The sequence below is a fragment of the Carex rostrata genome, chromosome 4, assembly GCF_964058835.1.
Source record: "Carex rostrata chromosome 4, lpCarRost1.2, whole genome shotgun sequence".
NCBI classification, from domain to species: domain Eukaryota; kingdom Viridiplantae; phylum Streptophyta; class Magnoliopsida; order Poales; family Cyperaceae; genus Carex; species Carex rostrata.
The window spans coordinates 5,635,733-5,658,745 of NC_135921.1; the positions used below are offsets into that span (position 1 = coordinate 5,635,733).

The 23,013-nt window shown below is 32.6% G+C and overlaps 2 protein-coding genes and 1 non-coding gene across 7 annotated transcripts; 2 read left to right on the top strand and 1 right to left on the bottom strand.

Annotated features, from left to right (window-relative positions):
- Positions 1-1,686: 1,686 nt before the first annotated feature.
- Positions 1,687-5,508, top strand: LOC144552849 (sugar transport protein MST3-like). Its single transcript, XM_078300859.1, has 4 exons — positions 1,687-1,963; positions 2,384-2,706; positions 4,077-4,706; positions 4,801-5,508. The coding sequence occupies exons 1-4, from the start codon at positions 1,828-1,830 to the stop codon at positions 5,278-5,280; spliced, it is 1,569 nt and encodes a 522-aa protein (XP_078156985.1). The 5' UTR covers positions 1,687-1,827; the 3' UTR covers positions 5,281-5,508.
- An 8,845-nt stretch (positions 5,509-14,353) lies between these two features.
- On the top strand, positions 14,354-17,845 carry LOC144553182 (chromatin modification-like protein). Of its 5 annotated transcripts, none has more exons than XM_078301282.1 (6): positions 14,354-14,484; positions 15,312-15,420; positions 15,776-15,836; positions 16,826-16,877; positions 16,981-17,050; positions 17,607-17,845. In XM_078301282.1, exons 2-6 carry the CDS (start codon positions 15,337-15,339, stop codon positions 17,691-17,693), a joined length of 354 nt encoding a protein of 117 aa, XP_078157408.1. In that variant the 5' UTR covers positions 14,354-14,484; positions 15,312-15,336; the 3' UTR covers positions 17,694-17,845. The 5 variants fall into 5 exon arrangements, with proteins under 5 accessions (XP_078157408.1, XP_078157407.1, XP_078157406.1 ...); XM_078301281.1 differs by having other exon boundaries at positions 14,357-14,484; positions 15,764-15,836; XM_078301280.1 differs by having other exon boundaries at positions 14,373-14,468; positions 15,278-15,420; positions 15,764-15,836.
- Positions 17,846-19,149: 1,304 nt separating this feature from the next.
- TRNAG-UCC (transfer RNA glycine (anticodon UCC)) lies at positions 19,150-19,221 on the bottom strand. The gene has a single exon. It is a non-coding gene; the product is annotated as a tRNA-Gly (tRNA).
- Between the last annotated feature and the right edge of the window lie 3,792 nt (positions 19,222-23,013).

Genomic DNA, 23,013 nt, shown 5'->3' on the forward strand with positions numbered 1-23,013 from the left:
GAATAACGCCTGCGGCCGAAATGAATTGGTGACCATTTGCTTATAAATGGACCAGTGTTGTAAAAAACCTCTGTTTAAGTCGATTAATTGGTCGATTAGTCGTTGACGGTGATCAAACCATTATATATTTTTTCGACTAATCGGTCGATTATTTCCAATTATGGCTGATTATTCTCGATTATTCCCAATTAATTGCTTGGCGGTACCCTATCTGTCTGATGACTGCATACCGTTATTTACAACACTGAAATAGATATATGTGTTGCATATTTAATTAAGGTAAAAACTAAGAGTTGAGTTGGTGATCATATGCTTATATTAAGGGTTTTCTTTTTCTGATAAGAGAGTCCAATTTGACAAATATTAATGTTCATCTACAGTACCAAAATCTATCCAAAATTAGACTATATCTATTGATTTATTGAAAAAATATATATACAGAAAAATGTGAAATTCAAAGTCTTATGCTTTTACAGAAAAATAAATCCAACCTGTCTAATCTTGGTTAGTTTTTGATAAGAGAGACCAATTTGACAAATTTTCATTTTAAAGGAATCAATATTTATAGAAAAGATAATAGTGAAATTCAAAATCTTTTGCGTTTTAAGAAAAATAAATCCAAACTAACTAATTTTGGATTTTTGGTTATGGTTGTGTCTTTGTTATTTTTTCGAGTCATATTTGGTTGCTACTCAAATTGCAGAATTAAGTTGTTTTTCCATTTGTTTCTCATATTTTATATCTCGATTGACAACTTATGTCATAGTTAAATATTGAAAATTGAACTTCCGTCTGTAACATAGTATCTAAAAGCAAAGTATATATGAAATAAATTAATCCACTTAATAATAAAACAATTTATTCTATCTTACTTGTATTTTACTCCATTTTTACGTCATAATTAATATTTCCATATAGAGGTAAAGATAGAGATAGAGAACATATGAAGGAAAATTCCTGGATGCAAGGGGGGCTGCGCATCGAGAATGGAACGAAGCTCAATCTCCTATGGATGCGTTACTGCTGAAGACTGATGTTCTGAAGTCTGAAGTTTGAAGCTCAAAGTTTTTACTTTTTCTTTGAGTTGTTTTTGGACTGCTGTTTTGAATATTTTATTTTACCAGTAAGGTGTTGTACGCACTGATAGCCACTTTTTTCAAAAAAAGAAAGAAAGCATATGAAAGGCTTAGTCACGCATCTAAATCAGCACTTGTTTACGACTTAGAAAATCAATTTTGTTTAGACTTTGGTACTTTGGAGTATGAAATTGTATCAAATATTTTAATCCAACAATTTAGCTGATTTCACCAAAAGTCCAAAACTATGAACACAAGTATATATAATAATAAAATATAATATGAGTTCTTTTCCATCCTATTCAACTCTCTCTTGAAAGTTGAAATCAAAGTAACAACATCAAAATAAAATATTAATTCTCCCATGACAAGTCATGTAAACAGAAACCCAAAGGCTGCAAAATAATAAAAAAAATATATATATTAGTAAACAAGTCAGCAATCTTATCTAATCCAGCGGTCAAACTGCCGTTCTTCACTCAACTCTAACCAATACCTGGCTAATACAATGCGCTGTTTGTGTATAGACCCGGTCTACCATTAAATGCTCGATTATATCGGATAAAATCACATAAAGTGTACTTTCCTTAGTTTCCTCCCCCTCCAGCCTATAAAACAACCACCTCCTCCCTTCTCTTTTTCAAAATCATTCATTTCTCCCTTTCATTTCTCTCTCTCTTTCTCTGACTCTGCTAATTACAAGTTTCATTTCTTTGTAACACCTTGTGCTCTGAGGTTTCTTTTGTGAAAAATGGCGGGTGGTGCTTTTGTGGATAACGGCGTGGGGGCGAAGGACTACCCCGGCAGGTTAACGCTCTATGTCTTCTTAAGTTGTGTCGTTGCGGCGACCGGTGGTCTCATATTTGGTTATGATATTGGTATCTCTGGTGAGTATTCTCTCCAAGCAAGTATAGTTATAATTTTCTTTCTTGTACCAAATATAGAGAAAGTATTAAATGTTACAAGTCTCTCTAAGGATAATTTTATCTCTTGTAGCAAATATTATAGAAAAAAAATTATATACTTTTGTGGATCAAATAGGATTTTTGGAGTATGTAACAATGTGAAGCAAAAATCATATTTGGGACTTTTCAATGTTAGAACTTGAAAGTAAAATGTATTTTTTTTTTAATTTATATAATTGTCTATGTAGAAACTCCTGTCACATTATCAAATTTATACATACAAGACAGAAGATGAGCAAAATGAAAAAGTTTCCCAGCATTTTTCTAAACCATAATTATCATCTAAAGAGTCTAAGATTGTATAATAAATTTAGAACTAATGAAAATTACCAATTCCGACAGGTGGGGTCACGTCGATGGACTCGTTCCTGAAGAAATTCTTTCCGTCAGTGTACGAGAAGGAACAAGCAAACAAAGATACAAACCAGTACTGCAAATTTGACAGCCAGTTACTGACGACATTCACGTCGTCACTTTACCTAGCGGCTCTGATCTCTTCCTTCTTCGCTGCGACCGTAACCCGAGTCTTCGGACGGAAGTGGTCCATGTTCGGTGGAGGCATAACATTTCTTCTTGGTGCCGCTCTCAACGGCTTCGCTGAAAATGTGCTTATGCTGATTTTCGGCCGTATTTTGCTCGGTATCGGTGTCGGCTTTGCAAATCAGGTAATATATATATTCAATTATTTACCCCATTTTCTATTTTTACTTCCAGATAAAAAAAAATGGTACCCTTTTCCAAAGGGCCGGGAACTAGTTTGAAACAAAAAAAAGTTTTCTTATTTTGCCCTTTTTAAAATAAGTAATGTGATGAAAGCTGGATATATCCTGAAATTGTTGAGATGTATTTCTAAAAACTATATTTTAATTTCTGGTAAGATCGCCTAAAGATTTTAACAGAGCAGTTTTGATTTCATGGAGCGCATGAACTATAGAATCAATACTGCATATGGTTCGAGCTGCATGAAGCAAAAGCTACGCTGTTAAAATATAGTAATGTAGATGATTTAAGTAATTAGTATTAGTATTATTATTATTATTATTATTATTATTATTATTATTATTATTATTTCACGGCTATTATTGACCTTATCATCTGTTATTTTCATATGAAGACTTCTAAGTTCTAACCTTTTTGTTTCCAGCGTACAGAACAAACTTTTCATTATCAGGTCAACATTACAGTAGACTTAATTTTTTTTTAAACATACAGTAGACTTAATTAACCAGTAAAGATACCTATCAGGATTCTGTAATCCACAAAAGTTATTATATATTATTTTCTAGTTGTCAATATCTTATAACATAAATAAATGATCTTAATTTATAAAAAAATTTAAAAATGACAAGTTATAATGAAAAAAATTAATAACAAGTTGGTCAAACTTCCAAAATTTATGTAAGATGATCTGTTTAAACTTTGAAGCCATGTGAGTGGTGACCATGCACCACTTGATATGCAACCCAACCACCGGTTATTCTTTGATCAGACCTTTTTGGAAATTTCAGTTAATTCCAAAAGTTGTATTTATCATTCGTCATCAAATATTATTTTGATCCAATGCTGGTTGCTCCAGATTGAATCATTGAAATATGTAACTTTCTGCAGTCACTGCCTGAATTCAAAAAGAAAGAAATATGTAACTTTCTGAACTCATCTCTGGTTGATTGGTTTGATTTCTGTAAAGTGGCATGTGATTCTGAAAATTTGCAGGGGCAAATATGATAAAAGTATGATGCTCCTTTGTGGGTTCGTACAACTGTGCAAGTAATAAAACATGTGCATATTGCAATTATTTTATTCCATCCAATCTGAACCAATTTGCATGTTTCATTGAATACGAATTACGAAACATTCAATGTCCAGTCTGTCAATTTAAATCCGGAATCACGGATCACATGTAGGTTTGTACCATAACAGCAAACACCGAGTTCATGGATGCTTAAACCCTACACTTGATCCAAAATGCCTTTCCAAAATTAATTAATGAAATGTTTCATAAGACCCCCTCTAATTATTTTTTATTGTATTACAGTCTGTCCCGGTTTACCTGTCAGAAATGGCGCCGGCGCGCCTACGTGGCATGTTGAACATCGGTTTCCAGCTCATGATAACCATTGGCATCTTGGCCGCAAACCTGATCAATTACGGTACATCTAAGATCAAAGGAGGCTGGGGGTGGCGCGTCAGTCTGGCATTGGCAGCTGTACCGGCCGGTATCATCACTCTCGGGTCCCTCTTCCTCCCCGACACACCCAATTCATTGATCGACCGTGGCCATGACGAAGCCGCACGCAAGATGCTTACCCGAATCCGTGGCACTGACGAGATTGACGAAGAGTACAATGATTTGGTGGCTGCGAGTAACGATTCTAAATTGGTGGAGCATCCGTGGGCCAATATCTTGAGGCCGAAGTACCGGGCCCAGTTGACAATGGCGATCATGATCCCGTTCTTTCAGCAACTCACCGGCATTAATGTGATCATGTTTTACGCGCCGGTGTTGTTCAAGACGATCGGATTTGGTAGCGATGCAGCGTTGATTTCTGCGGTGATCACAGGTCTGGTTAATGTGTTCGCAACCTTAGTTTCGGTTTTCACAGTCGATAAGTTCGGTCGGCGAAAGCTGTTCCTTCAAGGTGGCAGTCAGATGCTTGTTTGTCAGGTAATTTATTTATTTTTCTCTCTTCAATTAATCCTTGTTAATCATGCTTTCAGTGTAAATTTTTATCTAAACAAATAATGTTTTAATAATTCAGATTATTGTCGGGACATTGATCGCAATAAAACTGGGAACGAGCGGCGAGGGCACCTTCGGCAAGACATATGCCGGCTTCCTCGTGGCTTTCATCTGCTTGTATGTGGCAGGATTCGCATGGTCGTGGGGCCCGCTCGGGTGGTTGGTGCCCAGTGAAATCTTCCCGCTTGAGATTCGGTCAGCCGGGCAGAGCATAAACGTGTCAGTTAACATGCTCTTCACCTTCATAATCGCGCAAGCATTTTTGGCAATGCTGTGCCACTTTAAGTTCGGGTTGTTCTACTTTTTCGGCGGTTGGGTGTTCATCATGACAACGTTTATAGCGTTCTTCTTGCCCGAAACAAAGAATGTACCGATCGAAGAGATGATCCTGGTATGGAAAGCACACTGGTTCTGGGGCCGGTACATCGCCGACTCCGATATACATGTCGGGAAGAATTACGAGATGGCGAACGGTAAAGCAAAGAATGTCGATGTTTAATTAATTATTAATCATATGTAATTTGTCATGATTTTTTTGGGTTTTTTGTTTTATTTTTTGGGTGCTTGTTGTCATACAATGAACTCAGAATTGGGTTCATGGCATAGAAATGCAAAAGGTACAGAAGGAGGTTAAGTAGGTTTAGTGCTTAGGTTGGAGCTGTTAATGTAATAACTTATTGTGTTACCTTCTTAATTTGGGGTATAAAATTATCAAGTTGTGCTCAAGACCTCAAGTAATTTAAATTAATCTTCCTTTTCCAATATTTGTTTTTGTTTAACTATTGCCTGGAAAGTATGTTATTGTTAAAAATTGAGAGGAAAAAAATTTATAGGTTACGGAATAAAGAGTCATTAAAATATTTTCTAATTACATAATTTACTATATTTACTAATTAATACTAATTGATCTCCAATTGATATCCTATTAATGTAATTGATTTCTAATTGGGTTTTTTATCTTCAGCAGTTATTATATTTTTTTTTCAGTAAAAAGTAAAAGACAAAAAAGAGAACTAAACTATAGAAGATTTAAATGCAAAATCGGTGGAGGTGGTACACTGGTATCAGAATACCAGTATTTTTTTTTTACAGAAAACAACTAAAACTAAAGAAGACAAGTATGGATCACTGTCAACGCGTGAAGTGTGAACAGTTGGCTGTTCCAATCGCTCCAAATTTGACCAGACATCTATTTTCTGTTATTTTATAATGTTGACATAGACCAAATTTCACCCAGAGAATATATCTCCTGATATTCCAACAAAAATATCTACATTCTGTTTTAACACTTCATTTTACCCAACTTCGTTCTTTTCTACTAATTCAGAAAACAAAAAAGAATGAAAATGTTGTTTCTTCTACGTCTATAGAACAGTAAATTTTGGTTGTAAAAAGTATCTGTAATTGACTCCTTTAAATTAATTAATGAAATCATAGTACCAATATTCTACAAAAAGGACAAAATAAAATCATTTTGGTTCTGTGATGGATTTGTGGGGACTATAAAGAAAAAATACAAAATGTTGCAGTTGAAGAGCACCCATCTGGTAATTTGTTAGTGTGCAGTGCATCAAATGACATATGCAGCATATGCTTAGCTTTGATATATAATGTCACCATCAGATTGCAACCCTAGATGAAAACTAGTGTGTCTTGACTTAGTGGGTGTCATAATTTGGGCATGAGCTGTTCTGATTCATTGATTTGGTTATTGCATCTCTAATATTGGAAATGAATTAAATGTGGTTGTGAGTCTTGTAACTTTGTTAGCTCAAAAATGGGAATTCAACAAAATTTTACCTTAGTTTTCTGTTCAGCATACTTACTGTAGGAATTGGGTTTTTACTGTTGGCATAGAGCTGTAACTTTCTATTAATGTATTAGTTTTAGTAAGACAAGCTGCAAAGTTTTAGTTCTGTTATATAAACATTTCAAATTAACAGAAAAGTGAGACTGATAATATCCATATTATTAATCGATCTATGTTAGGGAATAATATCTCTAATTTTAATTTCCAAATTTCAAACAGTCATCCGAACCGCCGAACGTGATCTTTATATGTACATAGAGATCAAATTTTATATTTTTTTTATATTTTTTTTACTATCCTTTTAGGTAGGTAGAAAATCACTTGATCTAAAAATTATAAACCAATTCAAAACCAATGATTTTCTATCTAAAAAATTGTAATTTAAAAAAAAATATATATATAAATTTTGATCTCGAAATACATTTCATATAGAGATTATTTTTAATATTTCAGATAGACTGTTTGAATTTAAAAATTAAAATATAAACCCATAACACATTTCAAATTAGCAGATAGAAAAAACCTTCAAGTTTGAACTCTGATGTACCAAATATCTCAAGACCTTCAATATGATTAGAAATTGGAAAATGATGTTTATATTCTCTCCAACTAAAACCAACATTCACCACTAGATCGATTTGTAATTGGTTGCTGATGAAAGAATCACATAAGCTAAAGTTGTGTCAAATATTAACTTCCTTTTAGCTATTGTTGTGGAAATTCCCTGCTTGTGTGCTTGGTAGGTTGGTTTCATAGATGCTTTTATTTAGTGGCCAGCTCAGCATAAAAATGATGTATGGTACTGAAATAAATTGATTCCTTCCACATATTTTAAGCTGCATATCTTTTACTAACTTACATTTGACATCTAAAATTGTAGCTGGAGCTTAAACCTTAGTATGATTTTGAATTTGGAAATGTTAATTCTATAAAATATTTTTCCTTTTACCTAGGGGTATCAATGATACCCTTTTAACCGTTTACCTAACCCTTATCGTATTCAACAAGGCATGTATGGGTAAGATTTTTTTTTCTTTAGCTTATTGGATATGGATATGAGTAAGAATTTTTTTCCGTTAACTAAATGGGTAAGGGTACAGGTAAAGGCTATTTTGTATCCGTTACCTATAGGGTAATTATACAAAATATAATAATATGATAATGTTTGAGTAATAGTTAGTGAGCACTTTTGTTATTTAGTGTATTGTTTTTGTTGTAAGAAAAATATTAAACATATTATTTTTATTTGCATGTTTTTTTTTTAATTGAATAATTGAATTTGTCGAAAGATATATTCTTGTTTTATAAAAAAAATACAATTTAGTTGAAATTGTTTGCACAATTATTTTTATTTTTATTTTTTATTAGTAATGTCTTTGCATATATGCGAAATAAATGAGTTTTGATGTTCTATTTGTAAAATATAATAAAACTAATTATTATACTAAAATTATTCGTTATTCATCCGTTACCGTTTTGTTACCCAATAATTTTAATGGGTAAGAGTAGGGTAGGGTAAGGTCAATTTTTAATGAGTAAGAATAGGATATGGATAAGATCATTCTTAATGAGTATGGGTATGAAAATACTTCCACTCTATCCGTATCGTACCCATTAACACCCCTACTTTTACCATGTACTAAATAAAAACATTGATAGATGCAACTTGAATACAAATGACAAGTTAAAAAAATTGTAAGAATATTAATATAATTGAATATTAATAAAAATTGTAAAAAAAAATTGTAAAAAAATTGTAAGAATATTAGTAAAAAAGTGGGATGTTCGGACTTGAACCAATTCATTATATATTTTATTTTATAAAAAAAAAAACAAGAATAAGAAATTCAAACGACTTTGAAACTGGTTTCTTGACAAGATAATAAGACTAGAAATTCAAACCGATATGATTGATGAATTGGAAAAAAAAAAAAAATTGAGTAAAGGGACATCTACATCATATTGCTATTCTCTCATGTGAATTGAAAGGGAATCATATTATATTGCTTCATGGGTAGTTGGCTTGTGACCAGAATTATCATAAAGAAAAAACAAATAAGCAAAAAAAGTGAAGATTAAATATGAAATCATAGAAAGCGGATTAAGGTGGGGTTGTGTATTTCATGAATCTAATACTAAAATTAGGTGGCTTTCTCCAAAAAGTTTTGGAAAAAGCAAAACTAGGTTAGGTGTAGCATCTTGTGAAAACAACCTTTCACATTTAATTTTGGAAAAATATTGAATGGGTTTAAATGTTTAATAAACAAAGAGGCCCAAAAATCACATGCTTAAGGAGAGGCAGGGCCACAATGTGTTTAAAGGAACTCTGGGTTTTTTTGTGGCAAATCTTGAATAATAAATTGTATTACACATCACTGACATTAAGAACCATACACTTTCACCTCTATAGATCACAGTGACAAATGAATTATTCGGATTCGGCTCGGCTCGGTCAAAAATTCATGATTCGGGAATAATTCCGGTATAATTTGAAAATTATTCAAAATTATCTCGACCGGAGATCTCAATCCTGCAAGAGAGCAAAAAAAAATGTTCTGAAAAAATTCGGAAATTTTTTTGTAAAATTCGTGAATTATTCAGGTATAATTCAATCAAACTTCGGTTCGACATCACTAAAAAAACGAATTATTCGGATATAATTCGCGAATCTTGTAACTATGCTATAGATTGCTTATTTTTTGTGTGGCAGATAATTGCTTGCACAAATTATCTCTCAAGTACCCCACACGATCTTTTGCACGTCTGATTTGAGGTGAAGTGCACGAGGCTCCATTAATATTCGTGTCAAAGCAGTTTCGACAATTTGGATTCAAACTCAAAATTTGAGTTGGATAATATGAATTAACGAGTAGTGGGGACACCCAATATTCTAATATAGTAATATCCACGAGAGAATCTTTAGTCTGGTTTTGAATATGTCATCTTCTACACACAAAAAATATTATTTTTTAACACTAAATCAAAAAATAGTTTTTCTAAATATATAAGTAACTGTCAATTGCTAATAAGATCCATTTTAACATTCATCAATAGTTAAAACAACACAATTTTGTTCATTTAAGAAAAGATGTAAGAAAAAACAATGATATTTTAAATGAAAAACTCTAAAATTAACTATCATAAGTAGAGTTAATAAAACATTCTAATTATTTTGTGTCTTATTTATATCCTACATCCATATGTCTGTTTTCGAAATTCAAACAGGCAATCCGACCATATTGATACTTATATTAAAATGTGTTTAAAGATGAAATTTTATTTTTTTAGATAAGTAGAATATCAATCTTTTTGAACTATTCCAAAAAGAGTGATTTTGTATCTATCTAACAAAATAGTAAAAAAATTTCAAAAAATATATAATTTGACCTCTAAATACATTTTAATACGAAGATTATATTGAACTATTCAGATCATATGTTTGAATTTTGAAAACAAAAATAAGAATGTGGGGTATCTTAAACAATGGGAATAGATGAATCATATAACAAAGTTGTCAGTCAACAGTTATAAGATTATCATATATATATAATTATATATACACATCGAGTATAATTCATATACACACAGTTTTTTTACCGAAATTTTTATTAATACCCAAAAAAACTACGAAATTACGCAATGTATCCATGTTCTTATTGGATTTCAAAAATTGCCCTTTCCGGTTACTAAATAACCGGACAAAGAACTCCTTTCCGGTTATTAGGAATTGGATTCAGAAAAATAGTCCAGTTACTAAACAACCGGAAATAAGCCATTTGTTCAATTATTTAGTAACTTGACTAATAAAGGTTGCTAGTCAACGGAATGTATATTACAATTTTGACTAAATGTAGATGAATTAAGAACTTTGACCATATAAGTTAGTGTTTTAGACTTTTAGTAGATAATCGCATATTTCTTTTCTTTTAGGTCAAATTTCAGAAGCAAGTGCGATCTTTGTTAGTTGGAACTAGAGTGGAAAAAAATGTGACGTGCTGTATCGTGACTAACACGTCGTGATTTTGATTTCGTGTCGTGCTGTGATCAAGTGAACAGTGACCTGTACGCCGTGACCAAAATGTCGAGGGGTGGTCACGGCACGCGAGTCACGCCGTTACTCGCTTGCCGTGTCCAAGTGTAACTGGTCACGTTTCTCACGTTTAACTATTTTTTCATAATTTAAGTTTATTTAAGATTCACCATTTGATTATGACATAACGCTCCTAATTACACGTGACTCGTGTGATTATGTGCCGTGCCGTGACCAGATCTTTCACGTGACGTGCTGTGCCAAATTTTCTACAAGCTGGTCATGGTATGCGAATGGTTACGGCATGGGACACACGAGTCACGACACGGAACAGTAACACGTGTCGTGCCGTTCCGTAACGGAGCCGGCTCCGCCATGCCATTTTTCCCACTCTAGTTGGAACCAAGTGGAATGAAGAACAAATAAAGCCTAGCAAGAACGTAGACAATTCAAACTTATTAGAGATGGATTACCCAAGTGCACATCTAGCACCATCAGTTAACAACAGGTAGGTTGTAGCTAGCATATAAGACCCAAATTAGCCTTCTAATTAGAAAATACATAAAGATTTATGTGCTGATAAATTGAGCTGTTATTAATTTTGTGATTTAGACACTTTGCAAACTACTATGAGAGAGAGTTTCAAGAGTAAAGAACTCCAGTTTAGTTTCTGTATCGATCCGTAAATTGTAATTTTGTACCTGAGTTTGGTAATTTTCTGTAAGCTTTTTAGGGTTTTGGTTAATTAATAAAATCACCTATATGCCTTATCAGTTAATTACCACGCTTGTTTAGCGGTTCATTGTTGTAAAAAATGTTTTGCAGTTTGGATCACTTGATCAAAGCACATAATATATGTGCCAGTTATCAATCTGTTTTAGATGTTTTGTATTTTCAGATGGAATTGCACTGCTTTGTGCAAACAAGACTAGTTCTCTCTTTGTGTAAATGGTTGATCCAAACCAAACTTATATAGTCAAAGTTCTTAATTCATCTATATTCAGTCAAAAGCTGCTAGTCCAATTACTAAATAACCGAACAAATGACTTATTTCTGATTATTTAGTAACCGGACCATTTTCGTGGATCCGGTTGCTAAATAACCAGAAAGGAGTCCTTTGTCTGGTTTTTTAGTAAATGAAATAGACAATTTTTTAAATCCAATCAGAACATGGATACATTTTTTTTAATATTAATAAAAATTTCGGAGTTTTTTAAGTTCCTAATAGGATTATCGTGCCTTGTCAAGCTGTATTGGAAAAGATAAATCATATAAGAAAGTTCTAGACAAGCTTAATTATTATTGATTTGTCTAGAGTTTGAGGAACTTAATTAATGTCCATATCTCATTACTTTATAAATTTGTATTGATAATTTAATTTCTGAATAAAAGTTTTTATTATTATATTTTTAGTGTTATCTATTTATGTCAAAGATTGTAAAATTTTGAGTCAATCTGTTATTAGAAGGATAAGAAACGAGATTAACCCGGGTCTTGATTCTTGATTAATAGAAATGAGCTCGATTTGATGTAATGGGTCACTTAATTAAAAAAATAAGATCGAATAATCAAATTTCTAAACCACTTAGATATGTTATATATTAATTTTTTTGCATCTAAAAATTGATTAGTCATCTATTGAGTAATTTATTAATTTGTCTAGATATTTCATCGATTTTTAATCATTGACTAGAATTCTTTTAATCATCGATTATATCACAAATATTAGTATATATTTCAATTTTCTCTCTGATATATATGATTTCTCCTGAGTATCTTATGATTTAAACACAGTTTTCTCATCAATGTGATCATTTGGAAGTAGATTATATCAACATAGTCCTTTTTTTTAAATAAATATTTTTATACTCATTTCCATATCATTTTTACTACTAATTGTTTGATTTTTAATTTGCTTCTCTGTTCTTATTTATCTTGAGTGAAAAACTCATTTATCTTATTTCCCTTATTTTACTTAAATGATATAATTCTTTTGTGATTATTGTGTAGATTTCATGTAGCTAAATACTTATCTCAATTATACAATGTTTAACATTTAAAAAAAATATTATTTATTGTCAAATTCGCTATATGTAAAATTTATTGACAAGAATTATATTATTGTATTATTCAACATATTTTTATTAAATTTCAAAAAGCAGTCCTAGTTGGACGAATATATGGGCATGAAAGAGAAGACAATGTTTAATGAGAAAAAAATTCACATGTTTAATGAGAAAAAGAGAAGATTATGGCCCCATGTGGGCATGAAAGTCATATGAAATCCCCTATGAAATCATAAAAAAAGATTTATTTCACGGGTGTGTTGTGATTCCAAAGCAAGAGAATCCGATAAAAAAAGAAAAAGGTTTTGAAAGGATTAGGATAGAATAAATGCGTTTGGATATAGTTTGGATATATATTTGGATAAAACCTTGGACGACGTGGCATTAATTGGTCCAAATTAAGTCCAAACTATTGAAAATTTTGAAATGGATAAACATTTTTTGACTAATAACAAAGCAAGTCATAAATTCTGGTTATAACTTTTTTGACGCCGACAAGGATGCACCGCCAATTTTAAACTTTATGAGGAAGGTGGTGGAATGCGTTGGTTACGTGGTTCTCATTAAATTAAGAAGTTTAATGTACAATTTTTGTTGGTGCAAATTTTTTGATATAACCCTCTTTAAAAATTTATTTATGTTTTGGTCCTTTTAATTTGCTTAGAAATTCAGAAATTTTGTTAGTTTTAATGCCAACTTCTGGTAGATTTTGTTCATGCGCCTGGAGAATTTTTAATTTTTATCAAATTAGAAATTCTGATAATTCAAATACCAGTGTTTACTTTTAACAAGAGAAAAGGTAATGTCCTCTGGGCTACAGTTCTCCGAAAATCTCCGTGTATAAAAGCTTTCCCTTTTTAGCTTAGTTCTGATGCGCTTTCAACTGCCACAACTACCATAATTTCAAGTGCAATATGTATGTTTACAGAATAATATGTGTATGTTTATATTTACAGAATAATATGTGTATGTTCACAGGATACTATCTGTATGTTCACAGGATACTATGTGTATGTTCACAGAAGGTGGTCCCCAATAGCTGTCACGCGTTTTCAACAACTTTCACGCGTTTTTAACAGCTGTCACGCGTTTTTAACAGCTTTCACGCATTTTTGTGTTGACATGAATTGTTGAATTAGTTTATAGGATTTAGTATTGATGTTTACAGAATTAGTTGAAAACATTGGGAATTTTTGGGGGACTAGAGTTGGGAGACTGTTAGCTGCTTCCTTTTAACAAAGTGTATGATAATTTTCAATTTTTGTTCATTTTATTTTCGTCTTTAAGATTTACAATAAGTAAAGCATAGTTAGGCTAGGGAATGCAAGCTATAGTTCCTTGCTTTGGGCCATTTTTATTGGGTCTTTAATTAAAGAGAACATATTGGAACACACCAGTTGTATTATATTACTATAATTTGGGCTGAACAAAAGGAAAGCCCTGCGCTACCAAGTAACTCTCTCATTTTTGAAAACACGCACATATTATTTAAAAAAAATACCTTCCTACTTTCAACCCTCTTCTAAAAATACTCTCTCTCATTTTTGTAAAACTGAATATATCTATAGAATAGAAAAATAATAATTGATTCAACGAAAACTCTAAAAGTATGGCCCGGCCCGGCCCAAAATTAGTTTAGCCTTGCTGCTCGCAACCGGCGGGCACATCTTCTTTCTCCTCCTCTCGCAATCCATAAATCTCTCTTCCGATCATCAATTAAACAAACATAGATACGCCTTTGCAATCCGAAAGGATCGAATCAGCAAGTCAAGGAAGAATTGGTATAATTCGGAAACGGTGAGTCTCTTCCGATTCAATTGTTCTTGCGCGTAAAATGTGTCTCAGTCGGGTTCAAAACTCTCTCCACAGTCGATAGATTAAATATATTTTTTTCAACCATGGTAGCACCATGGACTTTTGATCCTTACTTTTGAATCAATGTCACCTATTTTAATGCATAGAATCTAATTATCTAATCATAGGTATTACCACAGTGTAAAATTTGTTGGGTTGTATTTAGGTTTGCATTGTAATTGAGATCACCACTGTCAATTTCAAAGTAATGTTTCCGCTATTACTTGCTATATTTGCTTACTTTTTAGAGAAGTTTTAAAATATATATCATTTATAGTTATTGTCTATGATCATAAATCGGTATAACTTGAATCAGCCAGTCAAGGAAGAATTGTTATAACTCAGACGGTGAGTCTCTTCTGATTCAATTGTTCTTCCTCCTAAAACACGGCTCAGTAGGTTTAAATATCTCTCCACAATCGGATTGTGGGCTGTCAATAGACAAGATAGATTTTTTATACCATGGTAATTGAGATCACCACAATGAACTATTGCTTCCTACCATAGAATCAATTTGACCTATTTGGGTGCATAGAATCTAATTATCTAATCATAGGTATTAGTACAGTGTAAAATTTGTTTGGTTATATTTAGGTTTGCATTGTAATTGACATTACAACTGTCAAGTTCAAAGTAATGTTTCAGCTATCGTTAAATTTTCTTACTTTTTTGAGACTTCATAAAAATTATATCATATGTTGTCATTATATGTATAACCTATGATCATAAATCCGAGTTTTATGAAATTTTTATTGTTTGCGAATTGAAAGGGGGTAAAAACAATAATCAAGAAATATGGTAAGGGAGGAAGAGCAAGACGGTGTTTCTGTGCATTCTCCGTCCCAAGCCCCTCGTTCTTCAGCATCATCCCTTCCTAAGGTTTTTTTTCCAATTATATTTATTTATACATGGTTTTTTTTTTATTAATTAGCTTGTTATATGAACATTATATTTATTAACTGTTTTTGGGGTCACATTGACATAAGTTGAAAAGTTGAAATTACATGGTATGACATGAATAAACTTTTGTCCTTGGTCTTGATTTTAGATAATTAATAAGCTCACACCCCACCTTATATTTCCAGCATGCCACTGAAATTCAAAGCATATTTGTTTGTGAATTGATAAGACCATGTATATTAGAGAGTTCAAAATATAAAAATGTTGAACTTGGCCTAACTTTGTTTCTGTTTTTGTAATGATTTTCTTTTGTAAATTTAAGGAGCAATCACAGGTTGACATAGAACTCAAACTCCTGGAAGCCCTAGAAATGTATCCTCCTGCTAAACTACAAGGTATACCAGTTTTTTTTTTTTTATATATAAGTGAATTATATCCACCGATTTCATATTGAAACCATTTTACATTATTTTTTATTGGTACCAAACGACTGGTACCTCTTACTAAAGAGAGACTTATAAACTTAAAATACAAATACAAACATCTAAAAACAACCACACAACTATAGTTTAAACAAAAAAAAATCAACACTTAGTCGCTATTTTTATTCTTTTCGAATTTCGACACATTATAAGGACTACCTATGTAAGGTCTGTTTTTGTCAATTAGTCCTTTAAAATTTTATTTAATTGAATCAGTCTCCGTCAGAAATGCATCGGGGCTTAATAAAATTGAGATGAATAGACTTAGAGGCTTTTAGATGGTTGTGTACCGCAAATTAGTCTTTGGTGAATTATGAAGAGTTACTGTTATAGTTCAAATTGAGGCATTGAAGAGCAGCTGGAGGAGGTGACTTTCTTGTGTATGTATAGCAAGTGTGGGTCCCACCACTTTCTTAATAGAATGAATCTAAAAGTTCAAGGGGCTATTTGCACATGGAACGGGGGTAGTCTGATGGGCATCAGACTGAATTAGGTGCAATGCCCGGTCTGAGCCATTATATCGACTTTAAGGTTTGTGCAAACAATTTTTTAAAATCCGCCTGGTGAATTTTAATGGTCCACATGATTCTTTAAGGAGATTGAACGACTCCAACTGGACATCAGACCAAATTTGGTCCGATGCCCATTGAACTGCCCCTTTTTCCACTTGCAATAATCGAGTGGCTCAATCAGGCTGTAGCTTAGCTTTCCTTTCTAACAAAAGATTTTTGTGGGATTCATAAGGCTACTTAATAATGTTTGTATTATGGTGGAGGGAGAAATAAAAATTTGAATAAAAGTTAGAGGGTACATGAGAAATGTGGCCCTACAAAGACATATCCGTTTTCAGTAATTACAGTTTCTTTTACTTCTAATGAGATGCTTATACTTCTGTTCAACAGGTATACACCGACATTTTGTTTTGTATGGGCTAATTGAGTACCTACAAAAGTGGTACTTAAGTTTTTGCTTTGGTTGAGTGCATTTACAGAATAATAGATATTGTAGCCGGGGATAGAATTTTATTTATATCCTTTTTATTTCCTTATAAATGTAGTTTCGAAAGAAGCTTCTCAGCTGATGAGGTGTTGCAACTCCTGAGCCAGTTCTTCAACTTAGAAATGCTGGTAATTGTTCCAGAAAACTACCCAATGTTTCTTACTATTTCATCTTCTAGTTTCAAAATACGATGGGTTGTTCAAAAATTATGACGGGTTGTTCTAGCTTCATTGGAGAATTGTTTATGTATAAAAATTATTATTAAATTAATATAGGAAAACAAAAAGAGTGGCTGGGATTTTCGATGGCATAAATGGATCCAAAAAAGAAATTCAGATCCATACTTTGGAGCCATCAAAAAAAAATTTCTTTTTTTTTTCCCTGTTGGCCAACGGGATACTCGGTGGCTTGCAAACAAAATTTGAATTCTATGTTATTAAATGCTTGAGAATTGAGGCATGCAAACAGGATTCTCTGTGGCTGAATCACTGTGAACGTGGCCAACAGAAAGAAAAAAATTCAGCTCCAAAGTTTTGATTCGAATTTTTTTTTTGATCCATCTATGCCTTCGAAAATCCCAGTCACTCTTTCTGTTTTCCTATATTATTTAATAATAATTTGTACAAATAAAAAATTCTCGATAGATCATCAGCTATTGGTTTATGATTCATATCTAAATTGCAGAAGCCAGATGAAGAGGAGATGGAGATATTTCAGAAAGAAGAGGAATTTTCATTGCCTCAAATTCTATTAGTCAAAGAAGAAGAGTAGCATTGGCATTTTCTATTGTTCTGTTCTTAGCTTGTTTTACTTTAACCAAAGATGAATTTCTCTGCAAAATTAGTGCAATATGCTAAAGATTATATTGGTAGAATTTAATGCTATTTTGTATTGTAGTATATTTAGTTTCTATCTCTTAGTAATTTACTATTATTTAGTGTTATTTGTTATTTTTTCTATTTTTTATTTTATTTATTATTACTACCAAAGATGAGAATCGCTGCGAAATTGTGCAATATGCTAAAAAGAATGTGGGTAGAATTAATGCTCTTTTGTATTGTAGTATATTTAGCAATCTCTTAGTAATTTACTATCTTTTTTACATGACCTGTTGTACAGTGCGTATATTTTTCTGATTCTCGTTTTTAAGAAAAAAAAGTGTTGTAATAATTAGATAGGAAACCTTAGAGAGTTCCTCGTTTATTAAACTTGAGTTCTGATTTCTGATTGCAGAATTTTATTTTTTGTAATACAGAAAATTTTGAAAGCCCCATAATAAGTTAATAACTACAGAAATTAAAAAATTTCAGAGCGACTGAAACGTCAACTAGAGTAAAAGTAGGGAGAATTTCATATATACCACTCAAAAACTATAAAATTACATATTTACCATCCAAATTTTTGTAATTACATATTTACCATCTAGAAATCTAATAACTCACATATAAATCCAATTAATCAAAAAGTGAGATTAATTAAATTTAATATTATATAAATATAATTAATAAGTTATGTAATATCTTTTTCTTCTCTGCCTCTTCCTCTTCTGTCCCAGATTTCTCTTCCTCTTCTGTCCCAGGATTCTAATTTCAACTTGACCGTCTAAAAAATAAAGTAACCACTCCACCTTTAAAAAAAAAACAACTCATACTAAAGTTAATGCTAATGTCACAACATATTATCAAAGTAGTAACTGAGTTTAAGAATATTATGTTTTGTTACCCGGCTCAGTTAAAAATAGTATTGATCTTTTAGCTGATGGGAATTCAAATGGTCTAAAGAGAGAAAACATGAGTGCTAAGTTAATCATTGATTAATTATAGTTTTAAGAATATTAAACATGATTAATCTCAAATATGGGTATATTTGATATATACTAAAGTTATATTGGGTAAATGTGTGAGTTATTAAGTTTTTAGATGGTAAATATGTAATTATATAAATTTGGATGGTAAATACGTAATTTTTCAGTTTTTGAGTGGTATATATGAAATTCTCCCGTAAAAGGTAATATGAGAAAAAGCCAAAAACAAAGAACGTTGCGCATGAAAAAAAAGTTCTTTTTGAGTGGTATATATGAAATTCTCCCGTAAAAGTAATATGAGAAAAAGCCAAAAACAAAGAACGTTGCGCATGAAAAAAAAGTTCTTTTAGCTTCCATTCGGTTAGACAACCAGCCTGTAAACAGAGAAGAGAACTTAAAAGAAGAACAAGCAAAATTAGAAGTTGCGTCTGCCGGGAGTCGAACCCGGGTCTATTGCTTGGAAGGCAATTATCCTAACCGTTGGACTACAGACGCTTTGTTGATTTATTTAGTGGAATTAATTATATTAATAATGTAAAAATATACAGCTGCTGTATATTGGAATATGAGCCACGTGTCCACTTCAAGTAGAGATGACAGCAATACAGCATGCATAAAGAGAATCAACCAATTGGAAGCAACATATTGCTGTTTTTGAGGAACAGGACTATTTTGAGCTAAGAAAGACATTTTTTAGGAGCACTTTGCACTGACATTTGAACTGTAAATTCCAAATGCTGAACTATGGATAACTTCCACAATTTCACAAGATTCATTTGGGAGAATTGGAAATCTTATGAAATGATGAAATTGTTGCCCATAAAGTTGAAACCAAACTAAACTTTTGTCCTTTGTACTGTGTGCAGGCTAGCAACTGTTAGTGCGTGAGCTAGTTCAGCCTCACTATTGCATTTAAAAAAAAATTTAACTCATGGCATAAAAAAGGCAATACGCGAATATGTATAAATGAAATGACATCTTAAATATCTGATCCTAGATAATATTCACATCTATGTGATACAAAACATAGTTTTGAATTACTGAAAGAAAGCTCAGATCCGTTACAAGATAAATAAACGTAAAAAGTTCATTTGATTAAGTGTCCGAAATGCACGGTAAAAATATTCTGTTCAGTATCGTAGAGAAAATGAGTATTATTATCCACACAACAAAAATTGTAACATAATTCTTTTCAAAATTCTTAATTTTGTGGACATTTTATCCTCAGTTATTTCCTATGCACGCTTTCATTTTTCTTGTTTGTATAATTTGACAATAAATAAGAAATAAACTTGTTTGCTCATCTGCTCAGTACCACCAATTACTCACAATAACAATTCTCTGAATGGCCCTATCATGCTTCTCAAAAAAATAAAAAATAAATAAAAATTTCTCTGAATGGAATTGCTAAAATCGTCAAGATTCATTAAATAGAGGTAAGAATTACTTTTTGTTTTATTTCATTTGGAGGAGTAATTTCTCAGAAAAGAAAGAGAGAGAGGGCGGGGAGTGGCAAGGACATGCTCTTTTCTTTTGAAAATCTACCAGATGAGTTACAGTGAAAGTAAAAAATTACATCAACAACTCAAACTACCAAAACTAACATCAACATCAGAAATGACCCCCTTCCTATATTTCTACATCCCAGTTTAACAATGTTGCATCAATACCCTTCCATCCAGTACCACTCTGTGAGCTAGCTAGTCCCCTGGGTTCACTTCATTGTTTGTCAAAAAAATTTACCATTTCGGTCTCTCCATAGTGACCAGCATGCTACTGTGAAAAATACCCCACAAATCTTTCTAGGCATCCTACTTCTGACCATCTTCCATGATCTAATATAGGTCAGTTGTACCGATCGGTGTGTATACATAATCTGGAATCCTAGCAGTATAGCAATCTCATACCAAAAAGTCACAGCATAACTGCATTAGAAGAAAAGGTGCAAAGAACTTTCAAGGGCACAGTTGTTGCACATTGCGCAATGCAGATCACAATGTAGTCCCCTTATCTCCATCACATGGTGCATTAACAGTTTTCCCTTAGCCAAAGATACGTAAACACCTTGACAGTTGGTGTTATTTTCAGGTTCCATGTGTGTTCAAATCTCCACACAATCCTGCCTCCCCCCTAACATCATATCATACACCGATTTGGCTGAATATATACCCGAATTTTCCCATTTTCAGATAAGTCGATCCTCACCATTTGTGAAATTGATTGGTTGATCTGCCAAATTGGGTGCCAGAATGTTAATTAAAGGCGCAGCTTCTCTGAGCGACGTGTTCCAAAATGGAGGCCTTTGTTGCATAGAGAAAAGGGGCTCACCACTCCACGAATCAAACCAGAATGACACGGTGTTTCCAGTGCCAATGTTCCATGTAGTGCTCCATGAGAAGGCTGATTGAATTTTTAGGAGATTTTTCCAAAAAAGATGATCCCTGAGCAGCCCATAATTTCGGTTCATCTAGTCTCTCTAGCCAAGCATCCGCAAGAGACATTTGACCCCACGGTGACTCAGGTTGCTTACAGCAAGGACATGCTCTTATAATTACAAAAGTGAAATCTTCTATATAATTTTCTTTCAAGAAATGATAAACAATTCTTACTGTAAAAAAAGTTTAGTTTAAAAGAAAATGGAAGTATTGTAAGAAGAGCACTCAAAATGAGGGGCAAATATCCAAAATACTTAAAAATTCTGAGATACTGTGTCAATAACAAAAACTATAGTGTGAATATCAGAGAAAACTGTTGGTTGTAATCGCATCTAAATTGTAATCTCATATATCACAAGTAAACAAATTAAACTGCTATGTTAAGTAAATGTGAACTAACAAATATAATCACTTCTTCTCAAAACTGTAAACATCCTCTCTTTTTTAAGTATCAAAGAATAACCAATTTCTGATAATCATCTCCTAACAAAGAATCAAACTGTTAAATCATGATGAAGAGCTACAGTTTTTCAAGTCCATTTCCTGTGACTCCAGTAAGTCCAGTTGCACCAACTACATATGACTGAGGTGAGTATGTGAATTTTCTATTTCATACAAGGCTGACATGACTCGAGCAGAGCTGCACTTGTGCCACATGGGTAGTGTTGAGACATGACCCGTGACCTGAAATGGGTCAATAGAAGGTTCCAGCTTCACATATGGACTTTTGTTATTATATTCTTTCTTTCTCATCAACTTCTGTATAAAATTGGGAGGTGGGTGCATTAATTGTCTTCTATTTTCTCTATTTCTATAGATGGATAGAGTGGTGCTGGATGGTGTGATAAGGAGGCTTTTGGAGGTGAAGGGTGCAAAGCTTGCGAAATTACAACAATTGCAGTTGCAGGAGTTTGAGATACAGAAGTTGTGTGTGGCATTTTTTCTTGCACCAGCCAAACTTGCTAGAACTAGAGGCACCTATTAAGATTTGTGGTATTGAAACATTTTAATCTATTTACCTCCATTAAAAAGAATATAATAACAACATTTATACACTCTTCTTCATAAAAAAAAAACTATACCCTCTTTTGGTGATAAATAATGTTAATTTCCTGGTACCAGTATCTGTATTCAACCTCTCTGGTAGTAGGGTAACTGTTGAAGCTTTAAACAACATGAGTCTATTTTCAGTTTCTGACAATATTTCAAATTGCTGTCTCAGTTGAAATAGAAATATAATAGGCCACAAAATTAACAACATAAAACCTATATTGAGGTCTAGCACCACTGGTAAAGGTAGGCAAATTATGGTACAGACATATCGATCATCTATACTAGAAAAAGTAAATGTCAAATCAAGGTAAGCATAATCAAATAATATGTTATTTTCTTTTACTCTTTTAAGAAGCAGAAGGAATACCAGACGAGCAACCCAGCCAAATTGGGGAAGCACCATTGTCTGAAAAGTCAAAATCACACAAGTAAAAAAGAAAATATTTTAGGACATTTTATACTTTAATGGAAGGATCAATAGAAAGGAGATACTGAGAAGGCTCTAAAAATGGTCTTCAATAGAAGGTTCCAGCTCTGGCCTTTACACTTTATTAATTGTGTGTTAAAAAAGGGAGATACTAAGAAGGCAGAGGAAGTGTTGTGCACTATGCAATGTTGTGACTTACAATACCATCATAGATGCACTATGCAAGGAGAACTGAAAAGGTATTAAGTTTCTCCCTCCTTGCAGAGTGCATCCATGATAGTATTACAAGCCACGCACAACAGTGGAAAGATTATGCCTTGTCCATGAGAGGATCATAAATAAGAAATTAACTTGACATCCTCTAAATGAGTC